Here is a 20,467-nt window from a genome sequence, read left to right as displayed (position 1 = left end):
GTCTGTTGATACGGTTCTGTGTCTAAGCGGATCAGGTTCCAATCCACTGCTTTTACTGAACAGTATGGACTCTTTAGCTGTTTTTTTTTTATCCACTTTTTCTCCCATTTTCTATATTTTCTCCCATCCCAATTTCGTATCATCCAATTCAACCCTCCCCTGTCACGAACGCTGTTTCTTGCCTCCCACAAGCCGGCTGCAATGTGGACTAAGTCATACATAGCACAAGTCCCCTCCGGTACTTGAGGTAACAGCAGTCGCATCTTTTCACCTGCGCAGCTCGATCTCTCAGTGGCGAGGAGTAACGCGTGGGAGGCTCACACTGCCCCCGACACTTCCTGATTCTACTGCGCAGGCGCACCAACCGACCTGTAGGAGTCGCTGTCCACAACGCCCGATCCCCACCCATCAGTTTCCCACCCCCTAATACGGCTAATGTGTATTAGTATGAACGACCAGCTAAACTGAAAGCAATGTGGAGCGCTGGGCTCGAACAGGCGAGCCCAGCGTCTCCGCATTTGTGGCGAGCGCCTTGCCCACTACGCCACGTAGCCGCCCACATGACTCTTTTGCGGTTTGTAAACAATAATGACATTTTGGCTTTGGAAGTCTCCAGTGACTGGATGAAACCATGCGATGTCCGACGACCTATCAGTGCATTCTTCGATCCCTGTAATATACCGTAATTCCTCTAATAGTGACCCGGGCTTGTATTTGCTTAAACTGTAGCGGGTACCAGGCTTTTATTAGGAGGAGGCATGTATAAGAGAGAGGCCTATATTTCTAATTTTCAAACGGATCATAATGAATAAATCAACATTTTGTGTCAGTTTGAACCCAGTAAAATGTACTGGGTTCATTTATTGAAACCAAGTACTGTATGAAATAGTAAACAGTGCAATTACAGGTGGTCACTGGTAATTTCAACGTTTTCAAAGTGAAATCAAGTAACTTTACCTTAGCAGCTCAGTATGCAGCTCAGTATATTAGTAACCCGGCTTGTATTAGGAGGTCGGCTTATAATTGCTTAGCTCAAGAGCGCACCCGGCCATTAATAGACCCGGTTTGTAATTGAATACCGGTCACTATTAGAGGAATTACGGTAAGATAAGATAACATATTCCTTTATTGATCCCCTTGGGGAAATTCAGGCATCATAGTAGCTGCATGGAGGAGGGGGGAGGTACAGGTATGGGCAGGGTAATAGTAGAAAGACATAAATATATAGGCAATAAAGTTTCATCTGAATATAAAAATAAGAGGAAAAAATAAGTGTAAACAATATAATTAACTCTATAAAAATATACCGCATGTGTATAGTAGTGTAGTAAGTAATGGTTATTCAGTAGGTGGTGTCAGAGAGTCAACTACCCATGTGACCTAAGGATAGTAGTACTGCACTTGAAAAACATAATACAGTTTGAAATGTTCAATTGCAAATTGAATCAATTGTTGTTATTATTTCTGCCACATTAATCGTTTAGATCAATAAAGATAATTGACAGATTAGGGTTACAAAATAATAAGATAACAAAATAATCGTTAGTTGTAGAATGGCTAAATTGACCAGGCTGACTGCAGATGTGTCTGCAGAGATTTTCTTGCAGAGAGTTTATCGGCCAATTAGATGGAGATTCTCTCAAAATGTCATATCGGCCCGATTAATTGGTCTATCTCTAATCCTGACCCACCCTTCTGCGTTTTGATGAGTTCAGGGAGACTGTAGAAGGCAAACCGGATATAATTTTAATGGCTGTAAAATTAGGTGAGGCTGGCAGAAAATACCGGTAACAAGATGGCAGTACCATCAAAAGATAAAATACTTTTTGTTGTCCTCTTCGACTGAATTACAAACAGGATGTTACTTGACTACCGTGTACATGCACATTAGTATACTAGACATACAACAAGAATAATTTGTATCATTTTGGTCAACCAGCACCTAGAATTATCAGGGATGTGATTGCTCCGTTTTTAACCGGATTTTCGGTTTTTCTGACTAAAATCATGATAAAAGAATATTCATAAAATAAAAAGATATATATATATATATATATATTTTTTTTTTATAATATTGAGCTTTATGTATGTTTTGATTATTTTTCCACCTGGTCTAAGCAAAACGCGAAAGCAACATTTATCAGACCTGCTATTCTTGCATAACAGATTTTCATTGGCTATCGATAATGTTAGTTTTGTTGAGTGGCGCGAGATGCTGTAAAGACGTCAAAACGGAAGCCAACCGGGCGGTTAGGTGGCGTAGCGGAGATTGCGTTCGTCACCAACCCCGGAGCTGTGAGCTGGATTTGCTTGTTCGAATCCAGCTCACAGCTCCGGGGTTGTCACCAGCTTGGCTGGCCGTTCACACTAATACAATTGGCTGTATTAGAGGGTGGGAGAAGCTGGCGGGGTGGGACCGGGTCGTTGTAAACAGCGACTCCTACAGTTCGGTCGGGGCGCCTGCTAAGCGCGGATAGGACCTGAGTGGGATAGTGTGATCCTTCCACACGCTACGCCCTCTCAGGGAGGATCCGCGCTGCCAGGTGAAAAGAAGCGGTTGATTGGCTGGACGTGTGTCGGAGGAAGCACGTGGTAGCCTCCACTCTCCCAGACCGACTGTGGGGGGTAAGTGTGCAGCGACCAGGAAGGGGATTGGGAATTGGCATAACGACTAACATTGGGATGGGAGAAAATCGGAGGAAAAAGGAGGGGGAAAAAGATTAAAAAAAAATAAAAATAAAAATAAACATGATGCATTGTCTAACGTCATCTAGCCGGCTAGCAGTAGCTACAGCTAGCTCCTGATATCAATGTCTTATAACATAATTGACATTCTTCGTTTTTGCAGCTGAACATTGGCTAATTAGCTATCATGCTTCACATCTTATACGTTTCAGACCCTGTTGAACTATCGCTCTGACTGGGGACGCTGAGGGCATGCTGAATGTGATTTGACCAAAGCAGAGTATACACACAGAGCATTTTGACTTGTTGCGTGGTGGCGATGTCTCGCAGATAATACAACTACAAGTATAATGATATATATTTATAAAAAAAAAATTATATATATATATATTTTTTTTTATAAAACCAAAAACGATCGGTATCAGCCGATATGGCGACCATAGACGATCGGTATCGGTGGCAAAAAATGTGATTGGGGCATCCCTAGTACATACCAAATTACATATTTATGGTATCGTTTTGGAGATGCAAATTTGAAATGCAAATATGTTGGTTTATAACGTTCCACTGGTAAACAATAGAAATCACCAAAGCAACATGTCGTTTCCCTTGCCCTGTTTTTATTCTCTGTCCCATACCGTCCAAAATGTGCCATTACTGCCAGATTGTCTGCCTTATTCCATGTGAATGTAACATAATGCTCACCACAGCACAGAATGAGAGCCATGAAGACGACACTCGTATGCCTATTTCACATTTTGAGAGCTAATTCTACGATTTCAACTCAGGATTTTGTTCGTGGAAACAGGGTTTTCCGGGAGCTTTGCCTTCAAAAAGACTTGTGATTACTAGATTTGCATATACTTTCCCTTGCTCAAAATAATATGTTCTGTAACTCAAATTTGAGAAAGTAAACACCAAGTTTAAGTGGATGGAAACACGGGTGACAAAATGTGAAGCTTCCTTCTGTCACCTCACAAGAAAAGTGGAAATAGTGGTTGGCTAAGCAAAACAAACAATACTTTGAAGACTGTTGGAGCGAAAAGTTAATAACAGTTTGAAGTCTGGGTTTCTGATCAGTCTCATTACGGCCGACACTATTATTTGCTTAGGGACAAGATTATTCATTGGTTGTATTATATTATTTGAGGCTGAAAGCACCCATGTGTGAAAGGCCTCAGATTGCTTGGAATTAATCCCCATTTTTCTTGATTTACCCCCAAATAGAAAGACAGCAGATGCTCAAGGCTCTTCTTCCTCGTCCTCTTCTGAAAGTGAGAAGGAAACCAAGAAAAAGAGGTAAGAAAACGAACCTAAACTGAACGTTGCTCCTAACGCGACTGCCATCATGTTACTACATTTGACCTGGAAATCAAAATATCAACCTTGCTTCCAAAACCTACAGGCTATCTGAATATATTTGAAATCACCTCGGCTGACAGCCCGGTTTGAAATGTGTCATGATCAGATAGGGGTGGGCGGTATGACGGTATTTATATTACGGTATATTGTGAATTTTGTATGGTAAAGGTATATATCACAGTATATTTGTTTTTCTTATAATAATTATAATAACAATGGGCCTCATTCATGAAGCGATATAAGAACATATTTCGTTCTTAACTAGCATTTCCTCTTATTTTGTTCTTACCTGGGATTCAGCAATGTTTTCTTTATTGTTGCTTTTCTCTCAGGCAAGACAAAATTCTAAGAGTGGTCGAGAGCACTCTTACCCAGATAAGAAACTCTTACCCAGATGAGAAACATTTAAAAAAGCCTACCATTCCTAATAATACATCAGATTTATATAGCGCTTTTCCTAATGCTCAAAGACACTTTACAAAACAAACGATACAATACAATACACTTTTAGTAGATACAATAAAAATATATATATAAAAAGGTGAGAGGAAGGAGTTCATGGGTTGAAAGCAAACCATTGGTCAATTGCCCCCAAATACCCCCAAATACGACTTTATAAACCCAGAACTTTTCAATAATTATTATTATAACTTATTGCGTGCGTTCTTCTTCTGAAATGGATTATATATTGCTGTTAGAACAGTTAGATGCTAGGGCGGTTAGGTGGTCGAGCGGAGATTGCGTTCGTCACCAGCCCCGGAGCTGTGAGCTTGGTTCGCCTGTTCGAATCCAGCTCACAGCTCCGGGGTTGTCACCAGCTTGGCTGGCCGTCTGCACTGATACAATTGGCTGTATCAGAGGGTGGGAGAAGCTGGCGGGGTGGGTCCGGGTCGTTGTAAACAGCGACTCCTACAGTTCGGTCGGGGCGCCTGCTAAGCGCGGATTGGACGTGAGGGGGATAGTGTGGTCCTCCCACACGCTACGCCCTCTCAATGAGAATCCGCGCTGCCAGGTGAAAAGAAGCGGTGATTGGCTGGACGTGTGTCGGAGGAAGCACGTGGTAGCCTCCACTCTCCCAAATGATCTGACTGTGGGGGGTAAAGCGCAGCGACCAGGAAGGGACTGGGAATTGGCATACGACTAACATTGGGATGGGAGAAAATCGGAGGAAAATGGAGGGGGAAAAAGACAAAAAAAAAAAAAAAAAAAACAGTTAGATGCTGGCTGCCCAGGCGTACGCATAGAACGCAAATTTACAACATCTCCTCTCTTCTCTGCTCCTACAAGTTCTGAGCGAATTCGGGGTTTTAGCCACAGGGACCTTTCAGAGAGATGACAGGTGACAGATCCAGTATTTCCCAACCTACTGCGCGATTGGTTCTTGACAAGCGCGCAGTCGTTAGGTATTGACAAAGCCTACTTTGCTGGAACGATTTATTTCGCACTATACAGTACGCGGTATAAGTATAAGTCTTTATTTGTCATCAGATTAACACATGCAATCAGCGACCCATAGGAACACACACAGTCGCGAGTCGTGAGACGTGTTTGTGTGTGTCATATAACGTTCCTACATCCTGAACGATAGCTAATCGGTGTTGAATGGGCCATAGTAATGTCAATTTAGCAATACAATTTAAAAAGTTATAGCCCTGCAAAGAAGGTGAACATCTCCATAGACTTATAGCGCTGGCAGTGAGCCTACATTGATGGATATAAGCTCTGAAAGTGTTAACAGACAGGTAAGCAAGAATATAAGAAAATAATAAGTTGTATTGTTGAATGAGGCCCAATGCTTTAGGAGTTATTTTTCTATTTTACTTAACCTCTTCCGCCCGTGCGGTCCGGGGCCGGACCGCAAATGACATCACATCATAAATCAAGCTCTCCAGACTGTCTGACATAATTATCGTTAAAAAAAAAAAGTAAACATACCGTAATTCCTCTAATAGTAACCGGGTCTCAAATACAAGCCGGGTCTCTATTAATGGCCGGGTGCGCTCTTGAGCTAAGCAATTATAAGCCGGCCTCCTAATACAAGCCGGGTTACTAATATACTGAGCTGCATACTGAGCTAGTTACTTGATTTCACTTTGAAAATGTTGAAATGACCAGTGACCACCTGTAATTGCACTGTTTACTATTTCATACAGTACTTGGTTTCAATAAATGAACCCAGTACATTTGACTGGGTTCAAACTGACACAAAATGTTGATTTATTCATTATGATCCGTTTGAAAATTTTAAATATAGGCCTCCCTCTTATACAGGCCTCCTCCTAATACAAGCCTGGTACCCGCTACAGTTGAAACAAATACAAGCCGGGGTTACTATTAGAGGAATTACGGTATTCAAGAATAAACATCATAACCATGTCACAACAGCAGTTATAATGTATATTTTCTAGTGCTGTCAATTGATTAAAATATTTTATCTGATTAATTGCATGATTGTCCATAGTTAACTCATTGGCTGCCAGCTATTAGCCTTATCCTGTGGTAGCTACTGCCACCGCTGTAAACGATGGGAGTTAGTCACCTTGTTTGTAGAGCTAAATCTATATTCTATATTATAGCCATGGATACAATAGTCATTTGACATTGAGTTTCTTCCGGTCAAGATGCAAAAAAGAGATAATTTTTCCATCGATACGTTCCCGTGTTATACCGTGGTGAATATAAGTATGGTTTTAGAGCGGTCTAGGGTAATTCATGAAATCCTGTTAAAGCCCCCCCCCCCCCCCCCCCCCCCCCTATTCCATTGTAGACTTTGACGTTTCTTGACTGAACCCGCTATTGTTCCGAAATCAAATCTAGATCATAGCTATTATGTTCCATCATGAATGCATGAAAGGGGGGGGGGGGGGGGGGGGGGGTCGTTTCTGATTATTTGATTGTCAGTAACGGCATTCGCATTGAACACTAAAAATGGTTATCAGCCCGATCGTCCAACAAGGGAAAATGAAACCCGAGAACTGGGGCCGTCTCACAGAGTAAGATACAAGGGTAGAAAAGGTGCTCGATACCGCCGTCTAGCGTGATGCGGCCGGTATTGCACTTTTACATTGGCTTGAGGATTCCCCATGTCAACGGCGAGTCAGTGGGCCTGTAATGAATAGAAATATAGAATAAAATAAATAACGATCAAATAGCGTATAATACGTGGTTGGCGTTCAACGATTGTCGGACAAATGCGTATATAAGCGGTGTCGGCGTCCAACGAGTTAAGTGCACATTAATCGCATTTTCTTTCCTTTTCTAAATCTACCTTAACACTATGTGTACCGTCCACGAGTTAACTCGTGATTCGATTCCACCCGTTGAGGACCAGAGCCACGAGTTAACTCGTGGCGAGTTGTTATTGTTTTATTCCATATTTACAACGCTAATAACGTCCGCGATCAACATGCAGGACCTACCCACATATTTGATTTTCGAAACATGCAATACCGGCCAGATCCGCTTAGGGGCGCCATCGCTCCACTGCAGTATCATTGAGGGGATTGAAAAAAAATATCTTTTCACTGTCTGTGGGCGGATCATATGAGCCTCGGTTCCAAACCTCCATCTTTGATCCCGTTACCGAACGCATATTTCAGCCTGGAATAATGGGATTTATGATTAGCCAATGGACATATCGATCTACCAGATTCCGATGACTAATGACGAAATGCTGCCGGCGATCACATGGCCTGACGGTAGGATACTATTCCCCCAAATTACAGCTGGATTGGACATTGTTTTAAAACCTAACGTGATCGATCACTGACATTGGCTACCTGAACGCACACTGTATTGCTAATCAATAATACTAATCGGCGTTCCCCGCCGCCCCCATTTCATCCATAGATGCTCTGTAATAGTCCGGATGCTACGCAGTTTGTTTTATTTCATTCGTATACATACAGCAGAAATGGCGTTTGATATAACGCCGCCAACGTTTAGCCTATTATCTAGCTCCCCAGAAAAAAGACGAGACGAAAAGTGCGATAAACCTTATATTCACGACGCTATAAAATGACAACCAACCGATGGATTTTTATTTTCTTTAAGCCATTATGAAGGCACGGTTTATGCACTCAAGTGACAATGAGAATGGACAGATAGCAATACTATAAATTATATATATAGCTCTTAGAAAGTACATCGGTTTGTAAACAAACCTCTGGCCTATAAATCGGCGCAAGACTGTGGTCGCCAAAGTGTTAAACGGATCTTTTTAAAATGTTTATACTCTTATCAACATGAGAGTCAACAAATGCTTGCTTTATGCAGCCATTTAACACAAAAGGTGCATTGCAAATTTGCATCAAATTCAAAACAGAGTGATGCACAAAATAACTTAAAAGAAAATAATAATTTAAAACAATGAATAAAGTGTGCATGAAATAATAGGGGAAAGAAAACGTTAGGAACTTGTTACATTCACTCACACAATAATAATAATACTATCTATAATCTAGCGTTTATTTGAAAACTATTCATAAATAGGCCGAAAAATGACATTGTGTATTCTAGAATATTCCAGTAAAGGGCGATTATCATGGAATATTTATATTTTCCTTAAACGAGGGCTTTTCAAAATGCTATAAAACGAAAATGAACCGATAAAAAAACAATCCGCTTCGACAATGTAATTTAAAACATAGATTAGGCGTTATTAACGCTAACATTGAAGTGGATGGTGGGCATTCAAGCGGTAAATCAAGATTAAGTTTGGGCTCTGAAAGTGTTAAAGTCCAAATCTGTTCTTACCCAGGTTTTTTGAATGGTGAATCCCACTCATTCTAAACTGGATGCGCGTTCTTGCGCAAGTAATTTGCATACAGAGACACGCCTCGCGGGCTCATTATAATACGAGAGCCGTGGGTCTGCATCGGATCCCCCGGCCGTATTCAAGCGCTGGAGCGCTTTGCGATGGATCAAAATTAGATAGGAATCAAATGTATTGTCATCATACAGCACCTATTAGCTATATAGTGGAATATACTGTATTAATATAATAGTAGTTGGCTAGTTGCACGCTTCTGGCCACCTCCCGCAGTGCGCGTATACACACGTACTGTATACAGTACGTGCAAAATGAATCGTTCCAGCAAAGTACTATAGGCTTTGTCAATACTGAACGACTGTGCGTTGTCAAGAGCCAATCGCACAGGTTGCCACTCATCTGGCTCTGCAAATAGATCTAGAGTCTGAATATCTCCTCATATATAGCCTGATGACTGGCAGTGCTCCAAGTCAAACTGGATGACACATCTCTCTCAAATCCATTCTGAGAACGGAACGCAGTGCCCGCGACGTGGGTCTTGATTGATTGATCGAAAATTGTATTAACAGATTGCAGAATGGGTACAATACAGTACAGCTCAATTCCTCAATACACACAATTGTTAAGGGGATGGAGACCAGAGAAAGACTTTCTTCTTGTTTACATCAGGGTCCCCCATTTTCAATTCATCATAACATATGACATACAGATAGACAGTACTGCTACATCTATATATTTATGACATACCAGATCTACAAATACTAGGGCTGTCTTAAATACTTCGAAGCTTCGTTCGATGGCACAAGCTTCGAACAAAAACAAAAACATAGAAGTCTTAAAGAAATAATAAAAAGAGAAATTATTTTAGTTTTTTTTCCCAAAATCTTGCGCCTCCATTCCAATGAAATGAAAGTAAGCGGCGCCTCGACTCCACCTCTCTACAACAAGCATGTGGAGATTATCTGTGTTGAAAACAACAAGGACATGTGCAGCAGACATGTCGACGAAGAAGTCATCAGACGTGTGGTTACACTTTAAAATATGCAAAGACAATGCCCAAAAAGCTGAGTGCCAGATATGCCAGAAGAAAATGGCATATCACAACTCTACAACAACTTTGTCAAATCACCTAAAAAAACGTAAGTATTGTTGTACACGACAGCGACGCCACACAAAACATTAATAAGGCTATGCCTATGCTGCTATGACTAATGTGTTACCAAGTTGGCTAATTTAATTGTAATCATCTGCTTTTGTAGGTGCATTGTCTGATATAATTATAAATTAAATATAATATAATTGTTTGCTTGATAGACCAAGGTTGCAACATAATTATGTAATGTCATGTCGTTGGCTGTGAGAGCAGTCCCACTTGCACCCAGGCAGCATAGCCGAGTGAAACCTTGTTGGCTGCGTCACAGTCACGAAAGGGGCTACTTAATTAATTAATCCAATCCACTTTATTTATAGAGCACATTTAAAAACAACAAAGTTTACCAAAGTGTTGTACAAGTCCCATAACATAAGATAAAAAGATAATATATATATATCATAATTAATATTTTATTTTCTTAATTTCTTTTCTTCAAAGCTTCGAATTAAAATCGAAGCTCGGCCCCGAAGCTTCGATTGCCAAAAAAAGCTTCGAAGGTCAGCCCTAACAAATACAGTACTGTTTGTGATACAAAAAGAGTAAAAAGAAAAAGAGTATATACATTTGATGTATAAACTGTACATTGGAGGGGGGGGGGGAACTGTACATTGGATTATCGACGAAACCTACTTGGTCCAAGAAGAGGGTCTCGTGTATTACTGGGTTTAAGTCAGTTGTTTTTATGTTTTACTGTTTGCATACGAGGTGGTCCGCAAATGTTCTTGATAACAATTAGGGTGGGACGATACATCGATCCAGATCGATCTATTATCAATTATCAAATGGGATCGATGCAACGTAAAAAGATCGATATTGCGATACTCTTATTTTGAAAATACCCTCGTGAGCATATCTGACCGGCTGCAACAACAGTAGCTCAGCGCAGCTCGGCGTGTGTAGATGTTAGACAGCATTGCTTCAGCGTCCGCCTATTTTGCCATTCCTTTATGCCCACGTCGCGTTAAATACCGAAATTAACGTTGCGTTAGCGTGAGCTAACTAAGCTAAGCTGATAGAGCGATAGAGAGAACAGCAGAGGTCCACTATGAAAAGAGCCCTGGACCGCGGGGCTCCGCCACTGCCTCCTCCCACTCAACGGCACACAGCCACACACACACACAGAGACGGCGTCGATCGGGGTAGAAATAAATATCAGATCAACGATCAAATTTATATATAGTGTTCTTACCTTGTATCTGATGTAATGCAAAAGAAATAATCCAATTATCTGATCGCCATTTGAAGTAATAATAATAATAATAATGGATTGGATTTATATAGCGCTCTTCTCTGACTCAGAGCGCTTCACAGAGTCCATTATTCGTTCATACACAGTCATACCGGTGGTGGTAAGCTACAATTGCAGCCAGAGCTGCCCTGAGGCAGACTCCCGGAAGCGTGGCGAATAATCATCGCCTACGGCCCCTCCGACCACCACCAACATTCATTCACATGCATACGCATTCATACGAGGCAAGTAGGTTAAGTGTCTTGCCCAAGGACACAACGGCAGTGGGATGGACATGGGCTTGAGCGGGATTCGAACCACCAACCCTTCGATCATTGGGTACTGGGCGCGGAGGTCCGTACCACGTTCAACAGCAGTGCATATTGAGGGGGGGGGGGGGGGGGGGGGGGCAGCCTCGCAGATGTATAGTTGAAACAGGTTACCTCGCCTGAGTATTTAAACCACGCCCGCACGGCTTGGATCGTCCCAGAAAAGAAACTACACCATTCCCAGTGGAGTGCAATACCAGCTGGAAGGTGTAGGCGGCGGTATTTGCCATTTTGCGAGCTCAGACGCATTCCCAACGATAACATCAGACTGGATGGATGAAAATGAATGGATATCGCTAATAAAAGAAATAATAATTAAAACCCGACTATACTCGTGATTGGCGCTCAAGCGATGGCGAGTTAACCAGACTATCATCGTGACTGGCGTCCAATGAGTTAATATTTTCATCAATATGTTTGTTTACCAATAGGTTAGTATTTGAAATGTGTTTGTTGTGGTCACGGAGATCCGCCATTTTGAATAAGCGGACCGTGCTGAATGATGGAAAATGTAGTAATTTTGAGAAGAGGACATCCAGAGCTTTCAATGAGCGTTGGAATTTTTTTAAACTACACTTCCCAAAGGCTTCTAGCTTTCTGCAATCAAATCAAATTTATTTGTAAGGCCCGACAACACACGTTAATGTCCCCATGGGCCGTACAAGTCTTCTTTAAACAAGTCAAGAAGAAACATAACAATAAGTCAAGAACAGAACAAGAACACCATAAGGTCCAACAAATTTTAAATAAATGAAAGAATGCAAGCACTCCCAGACATACCCCACGCAAAGGTAAGGAAAAACTCACTAAAACCTAACAATAGGGAAAAATGCTCCACAGGCAGTGTGGAGGAGAGAAACCTTAGAAGGGCCATTCAAGGGGGGATCTCCCTTCTTAGATGTCGGTGATAGTAGTGTTGCAGACTAACAGTTGGTAAGCATGCACTCAAGTGTGTAGTGAAACACAGATGAGTGCATGCAATAGCAACTGAACATTTTGAAAGATTAAAGATAGAGCTGATAGCGATAGCAACTGAACATTTTGAAAGATTAAAGATAGAGCTGATAGCTAATCTATTTGAGGCACAGGGGCGGCGCAAAGAGGGTCGCATCCTCCCCGTTTGAATCACGGGACATTCAACACTCCGGTCATTGCTCCGAGACAGCCGGAGACAGGGAGATGGGGGGCGGCGCAGAGAGGGTCGCAACCTCACCGACATCATCGCGGGACGTCCAGCACTCCGGTCACCACTACGAGACCGCCGGAGACAGGGAGACAGGAGAAATTACTTCCTGATTATTATTTTTTATTACTCTGGATTATATACCACAAAACTGAACGTTATTGGCATATATTGGAGCGCAGTTAGTTCGTCTCCCCTATTTTGAGCATTTAGCAACCATCCGATTTGAAATCAGTTTCAAAATGGCAGAGCTCTTGCAAGAATAAAAAACCTACTGTACATACAGTAGATTTCATTATCTGTTCTTCATGCACGCCTGGTGATACTAAAACCAAATTGAACTCTGCCATTTGAAAGAGAAGATTTGGCCCAATCCATAAATGTGCGAATTGGCTATAATAAAGTCATTTATAGGCCTGCTATTCTATATATTTCAAATAGCATTGGTCCGGATTAGGGCTGCACGATTAATCGTTTTTTAATCGAAATCGCAATTTGGAATGATGCAATTATCAAATCGCCAAGCCTGCAATTAAAAAAAATTAACCAGGAAGTCCCATTGAGATACAAGATCTCCTTTGCAAGGTAGACCTGGCCAAGATGACAGCAATAACATTTGCAATACATCACACAGCAATAAAATGTGCGATACATCACACAAGAACATAATAAATGTGCATGTATACAATACATCACATGTAAACACAAAGCAGAATAGTCTACATGATAGTAAAAGTGTATAATACAGGGTAATACAGTAATTTTGCAGTTGGGACCCGACTACAGAAAGCAGCAACATTCTTCTTGTAAAAGAAATAAAAAATATGTTATAATCGCATCGCAAATCGCAATATCTGTCAGAATAATCGCAATTAGATTATTTCCCAAAATCGTGCAGCCCTAGTCCGGATGAGATAATTCAGTACTGTATCTACAAAACCTTCTGTTTAATCATCTTCCCTTTATTCATGTCCTTAGATTTTTTGTACACGTGATCTGAAGAAGGTACTGAATGAGCTCAGTGGCAGTTTTTCATGTCTGGTAATTTTTAGCATGGTGTTATTCACTGTCAAAGATGCAAAGAAAAATCATAATTCATAGTCTCGTTTCATCACAATTTAAGCAAGCCTATTAACTGTTAATCTGTAGACCGTTTTCGCCTAAAGGTACATACTTCCAGTAAATGGAAGATTACTCCACTTCTGCAAGGTCAATTTGCATGTTCTTGGTATCTAGGAACATCTAGGGACCTGGGGGTATGTATTTCCAGTGTCAGAAATATTGTGTCTGTTACTAGGCTGAGTAAATTGTAATGAATAAATTAATTATGATTATTACATGGCGTTTTCACAATCGCCGAAATGCTTGCTTGTGATTGGTCAATAGCGCGCGTCAGAGGTCCGTTATCACACAATAACGGACCTCTGCCATTCAATAATGACCGCTGTGCGCAGCTGTTCGCAATCAAGCCCACTACAACACTGTATCAGTGCTGCTCAGCATATGCACAGCTGCACTCAGTCATCAGTGCAATCAGACCACAGACCTGCCGACTGCCGATAATAATAATCACTTTATTTGGGCTGACAGCCACAGAACAACTGCGTTTGCATTTGATCTCGTCTTGTCGATGGTGTACAATGAATTAGGTATATTTGTTAGTAAGTTAGCCATGTAATAAGCGGGATAATGTATAGCTATACTCGATCATTGTCGCAAAATAATTGACCTTCACTGACGTTTAAAACACCTCGGCGCTGCGCCTCGGTATTTTAAACTACGTGTCGGTCAATTATTTTGCGCCAATGACCTCGTAGCTATACATTATCCCTTACTTAATTATGATTTATGATTTTGATGATGATCAAAAATTGAAAACATTTTCTGAAAAATGCTCACTGAGCTCATTCACCACCTTATTGAGATCATGTGTAAAAAAATTCGTTAAGCAAATTAAGATGATTAGATGATGAAGATGATTAAACAAAAGGATTTGTAGATACAGTAATGAATGATAATTGACTTTAATTATAAATTCATATTTGACCTTGAACTTGACCTTATTATAGCCAAATCATACATCTATGGATAGGGAAAATGCTCCTATTTCCAATGGCAGGGTTGAATCTGGATTTAGTCATTTCTTGTGGTTTTTACGATAATTAGCATTTTCCGATAAATTTGTATTTCCGATAAAACATATAAAACATCTGTAAAAATGAAAATATACACTTGGACTACTGTTTTTGAATTGGTTATGGTATTTACTCTTGGCTATAAAAAAAATATTTAAAAACATTGACCTCTTAACATCCAAGGGCCCACATGTGGACGATTCTTTGCCGACCTCTAGTGGCTCGGGTGTGCATTTCTTTTAATACAATATATAGATAGAATTAAAGCACTATTTGTTGCCTGTTGATTGCCCTTTCAGGTGACAATATCCGTTCAGCGGTTCTCGAGTTACATGCCGATATGTGAGGCGTGCCCCAAAGTACGCAAAAGTACATATTACCACCCCCGACTCCCGGGGCTCTAGCTCCGTCAATCATTTGGCGATCTCGAAAATCTTTGCACAGGGTTGTAGCCAATGCGTGTGGCTTTCCAATGATACCCCATGATATGATAATTGGGGATCTAATACGGTCTCTATTGATCGATTTATGATAAAGAAAAGCAGGGTCCCCCTATAGGGGACCTTAAGGCTTAACAGGTTAATAGTCACAATATTTCTGACACTGGGAATACATTCACTGAGGTCCATAGATGTCCCTTGATACCAAGAACATGCAAATGGACCTTGTAGAAGTGGAGCAATATTCCATTTTACTTTATTTTAGGCAGATTTTCAGAAAATAGGGCTCCGGGCTTAAGAGGTTAACGTGGTTCCAAGTGGTCATAATATTACTTACTTACGCCTGCTACCCCTTCTGGGGCCGTCAACAAGTGATCTCCAAGCATCTCTGTCTTGAGCTGTTCTCTCCAGTTGGTTCCAGGTCATCTTCATGGTCTTGGTGTCTGCCTCCAGGTCTCTGCGCCAGGTGTTTCTTGGGTGGCCCCTTTTCCGCTTGCCCTGCGGGTTCCATGTTAGGGCGTGTCTGGTGATGTTACTTGCGGGCTTTCGCAGGGTGTGGCCTATCCAGCGCCATCTGCGTTTCTTAATTTCTTCTTCTGCGGGCAGCTGGTTTGTTCTCTGCCAGAGTTCGCAGTTGCTGATGGTGTCTGGCCATCGGATGTGGATGATCTTCCGCAGGCAGCTGTTAATGAAGACCTGTACTTTCCTGATGTCTCTGCTCCGTATAGTAGGACTGCCTTGACGTTGGTATTAAATAATCTGACTTTGGTGTTCGAAGTCAGTTCTTTTGAGCTCCAGATGTTCTGTGATTGCACGAATGCTGTACGTCAGGGGTCGGCAATTAGGTTTGGCCGCGGGCCAGATTTTCCCCTAGCCGTTGCTTGGCGGGCCAGGATCAAAAACAATGGCTAATTTAATATACTGATATTGAAAAAAGACAAACGTTTTTCTCTGGTCTGCATCCCCCCAACAACCGTGTGCACTGCGCCGCACTGCACTGCACCCACTCTGCAATCCGCCAAACAAAGTTCTCACTCATCCATTCATTCATGAACAGCTCTCAGCTGTTGCTGATCACCGTGGCGCCGGCGGGTGATGAACAGATCAGAATGCATGAAAACACGACTCACCATACCTCCTTGTTTGTTGTTAAGTCCTCCAAAATCCCTGCTAATGTTTGAAACATGTCATATCCACTCGCCGCCCTCCAATTCCAGATTGGCGTTGAATGCAGCTACTTTATCTGCCAACTTGCCTCGTTGTTGTTGTTGTCGCCACATATTATGCAGAGAGGACGTCGGCTCGGCACGCAAGAATCACCGACCTGTTGCGATAAACCCGTATTTTAAGTATGGCTCCTGTTTATTAAAAGAAGCGTTATATTTCCCCGTTGCTATCCAAAGATGTTTGTTTTGTTTTCTTCAACTCGCTCGCGAGTCGCATCTCGAACGCGGAAGTGAAAGTGCGTTAGGGAAATAGACACAGGGCCCGGTGGGTCTATTCCATTGGTTCTCCCAGTCCACCTGACCATTTCTAGCATTTCAATTGGCTATAGTGACAGACATGCTTTTGATGACTGCCGGTAGATAGATACAGCTTCACAATAAAAGACACCCTGGCGTCCCGAGTGAATATTTCCCGCGCGTCAAATAAATATCATATTCTCAAAATAATCTGACGGGCCAGAAATGATTGCTGGCGGGCCAATGTTGGCCCGCGGGCCGCCTATTGCCGATCCCTGCTGTACGTGCTTTCCTTATTCGTGCTCTGACATCAGCATCTGTGCCGCCCTGCTTGTCAATAACACTGCCAAGGTAGGTAAAGGCTTCAACTTCTTCCAAAGCCTCGCAATCCAGCATGATTGCGTTGGTGTTTGCATTGGTCTTGAGGATCTTAGTCTTAGTCTTTGTATACAGGCCATTGTATTTGGCCTGTATACAAAATGTTGGCAGAACGCTTGCATTGTTTTGAAAAGTTTGACTTGTTAGTGCACCATGTCAAGCAATTACTTTCCAACACTGGCCACCATTGATCGTTCGCACCATTGTGAAAAGTTAGGTTTGGTCTGTTTTCAGGCCTATTTCCCCAGTGAGCTGTAGGATATTTCCTCATTTCCCGACCTGGACATTTAATATTACACTTGTGAATCTCCAAGTGACCTAAAACTTGGAGGTAATGACTATTTCTGGGCAACAATGGTCTTCAGTGTGATTTTATGTCTGTTTTGTCCTAAAGTTGTAGTTTATGAACAAACACCATCTAATAAAAAGGTTGAAATCCAAGGCAGCTCTACAAATTTTTAAAAAGCCTTTATTTGTTGGCTTACATTATTTAGAAAAATATTTAAAAAGCCGACATGTTTCGGCCTACATGGCCTTCTTCTCCATGTAGGCCGAAACATGTCGGTTTTTAAAATATTTTTCTAAATAATGTAAGCCAACAAATAAAGGCTTTTTAAAAATTTGTAGAGCTGCCTTGGATCTCAACCTTTCTTTTATAAACTAATCCTACCCCGGATTTAATCCAAAGAGCACCTACCTGAAACAAAACAAGAACGCTGAAGCCCTCTCCATATCCTCTGTTTTGATCAAACACCATCTAATCTCTGCTTATTTCCCGAGTTGTTTCGTGGTGATCAAAATTCAGTGCGATTGACATATATATAGCTGGGTAAAATGTACGCGTCACGTGACTGCACACACCACTACAAGTTCCCACACAAACGGCTATTTTGTTAAGACCATGAACCTATTGTCCATGTATTACATATTTGTCAGGCATGTCCTTTACTTCGATTTAATTGAACTTCATTAATTCCAATGTTTCTGCAACATTCATTATAGTTTACCAAATTGAAGATGTCGTTTTGATTGACACTTGTGTCTTTTTCTCACCAGCCCGCCCAGACCACAGAGGGTGCCGGCCGACTCGCTGAGGGATTCTCGCTCTCTCAGCTACTCTCCTCCTAGACACAGAAGAGCTGCACATTCCCCACCCACTCGCAGGTCTGTAACCAATAGGAAAGACTTGCTGTAAAGAGAGCTGTGTTTGGTGCCCTAAGCTGTGTTAACATTTTAAATAAAAACATTTAGATTAATCTTTTACACTGAAGGATGCTAGATCTCTCTAATGGAGAACATTTTATTATATTGCTGTAGAGAACGTAAAGCAGGGTCTGATTGAATGTAAAATACAGCTGTAAAGCCATTCTGCTTTTTGCGACAAATAGAAACGATTAGGGATGCTCGATATTGGCTTTTTTACCGATACCGATATTCCGATATTGTCCAACTCTTAATTTCCGATACCGATATCAACCGATACCGATATATGCAGGGTTTCCCCCCAAAAAAACTGAATAATTTCAGGTAACTAATAATTTCACTGGATGCATTCAAAAGGCTTTCTAAATGTAAGCATTATCTGTGCAAAATATGATCCTTAAAAAAGTTAAAATTAACATTACATATCTCTTGTTGTTGAATTAAACCAACATGCATACTTTTGACAATAAATAAAATAAGAATTGGTTCTTACTTGCTTGCCTGGGTAAATAAAGGTTAAATAAATGTTTAATGTTTTTTTTTTTTTTTTTTTTTTTAACACCGATACCGATATTTTCCGATATCACATTTTACTGCCGATATCGGCCGATAATATCTGTCGGCCGATAATATCGGACATCCCTAGAAACGATGGAGGAAAATCTCTTGATAGAAATGTTTATTGTTCCACTATATATATAGGTATACTTGCTTACATATGCATTTGCAAGAGGGCAGAGCAGTGTATCCTTACGTTATTTTAGAGCATACTTTGTGCATGTCCTCAGAAATTAACGCTACCCGTCCAAAAGATGCAATGAAGCATGTCAACAGTGGGGCCAGTGTGGATGTGACACAGGCTAAACGCTAAAATTTTACATGGAAAGCTGCAAAATAAATAAAACGGGTCCACAACCCTTTTCTGCCCTGATCTCAACATAGATTTACGTTGCAAATCCGGATAGTGGATAGTTCACAAGGAAGGTATTCTTCTATATAATTCTATGTGTTGGCCAGGGAAGATTCTGCCCCCTAGTGGATATGCTTTTCAATCCTCCCGGTACACGCAAAATACACAGGCAAGTATGGGGGACATTTTTAAATTGTCCTGATAACTACTTCTCTTCTTTCTCCTCCCCCGTCAGGAGTGGCAGCAGGCAGTCTCCAAGTCACTCACCGAGCAACAGACGAAGAAAATGAGACTCCGCCCTTCCCTCGAATTCTCTGCACCCAGCCCCCCACCCCCGTTGCCCACACCTCTGCACCCAGCACCCGTTGCTAGTCTGAACTGGACTGTACTATATATTATGGACTCGATAAGCGGTGGTCAGATTAGACGTAGATCTGTGCCGAAGGGAACCTGGTGTTTGTTCCGCCGCAACGCAGAGAAGTCATATCAGCGGGATTTGTAACCTGCTATGAGAGAGAAGTCAGCTTTTTAAATACATACACGAATAATTAAATTAAAAAAGGCCGTCTGGAAATCTTTTTATGACGAGTAGAAGGAAACTGTAGGGAGAGCGCAGACCGTTTAGCTCGGCGACGTCCGGTGGGGTGAGTGGGACCGTGTCTATCACACACACACATACAGGCAAATGCACAGTAATGTAAAATAAAAGTTAACCCAATGAGAGAATGTTCACTAGGCTTTTCTTCTGCCCCTCTGTACTGTCCGTGACGTTGTTCTACATGTAGATATGAGCTGTCTGTATTTTGGTTAATATCACTGAACGATTTAAGTGCTGTTTCCACATAAATGTGATTTAGGAACCACCACGCATGGTTCATCTCTTTGTCGGTAATGAATGAAAAATAATGAATGATGATAATAAAAAGCAGTTGTATCTTTCACTTGTGTGGAATATGATTTTTGTTTGTGCGTTGGGACATGGGTCTAAAGTCATTAAGTTGTTGGGTGTATAAGTGAATGATAACATCCGTATCTATATAAGATCATTGTATTTCTACATTTTCTAGGTTATTTTGTAACTTAAAAACATATATATATTTTAGCTGAATTTTTCCCTCTTACTAGATGGTGTGTGTGAGAAATAGTGCAGTGCATACTTGAACCCTTATGTGGTGTTCACGTTTTTGTATTTTAAAATGATACAATTCTTAAAGGGGAACTATTTTA

At 41.3% G+C, this 20,467-nt stretch overlaps 1 protein-coding gene across 1 annotated transcript in view; it reads left to right on the top strand.

Moving 5' to 3' along the window:
- srrm2 (serine/arginine repetitive matrix 2) overlaps positions 1-20,179 on the top strand; it is a 64,048-nt gene extending 43,869 nt beyond the window's left edge. Inside the window, exons 12-14 of the mRNA XM_084329109.1 lie at positions 3,913-3,984; positions 18,184-18,291; positions 19,476-20,179. Coding sequence (XP_084185235.1) covers positions 3,913-3,984; positions 18,184-18,291; positions 19,476-19,530 — 235 coding nt within the window. The 3' untranslated portion in view covers positions 19,531-20,179. The remainder of the gene's footprint in view (positions 1-3,912; positions 3,985-18,183; positions 18,292-19,475) is intronic.
- Positions 20,180-20,467: the final 288 nt, after the last annotated feature.

Source organism: Notolepis coatsorum (assembly GCF_963971535.1).
Source record: "Notolepis coatsorum genome assembly, chromosome: 14".
NCBI lineage: Eukaryota > Metazoa > Chordata > Actinopteri > Aulopiformes > Paralepididae > Notolepis > Notolepis coatsorum.
This window is presented reverse-complemented; position numbering and strand designations above follow the sequence as displayed.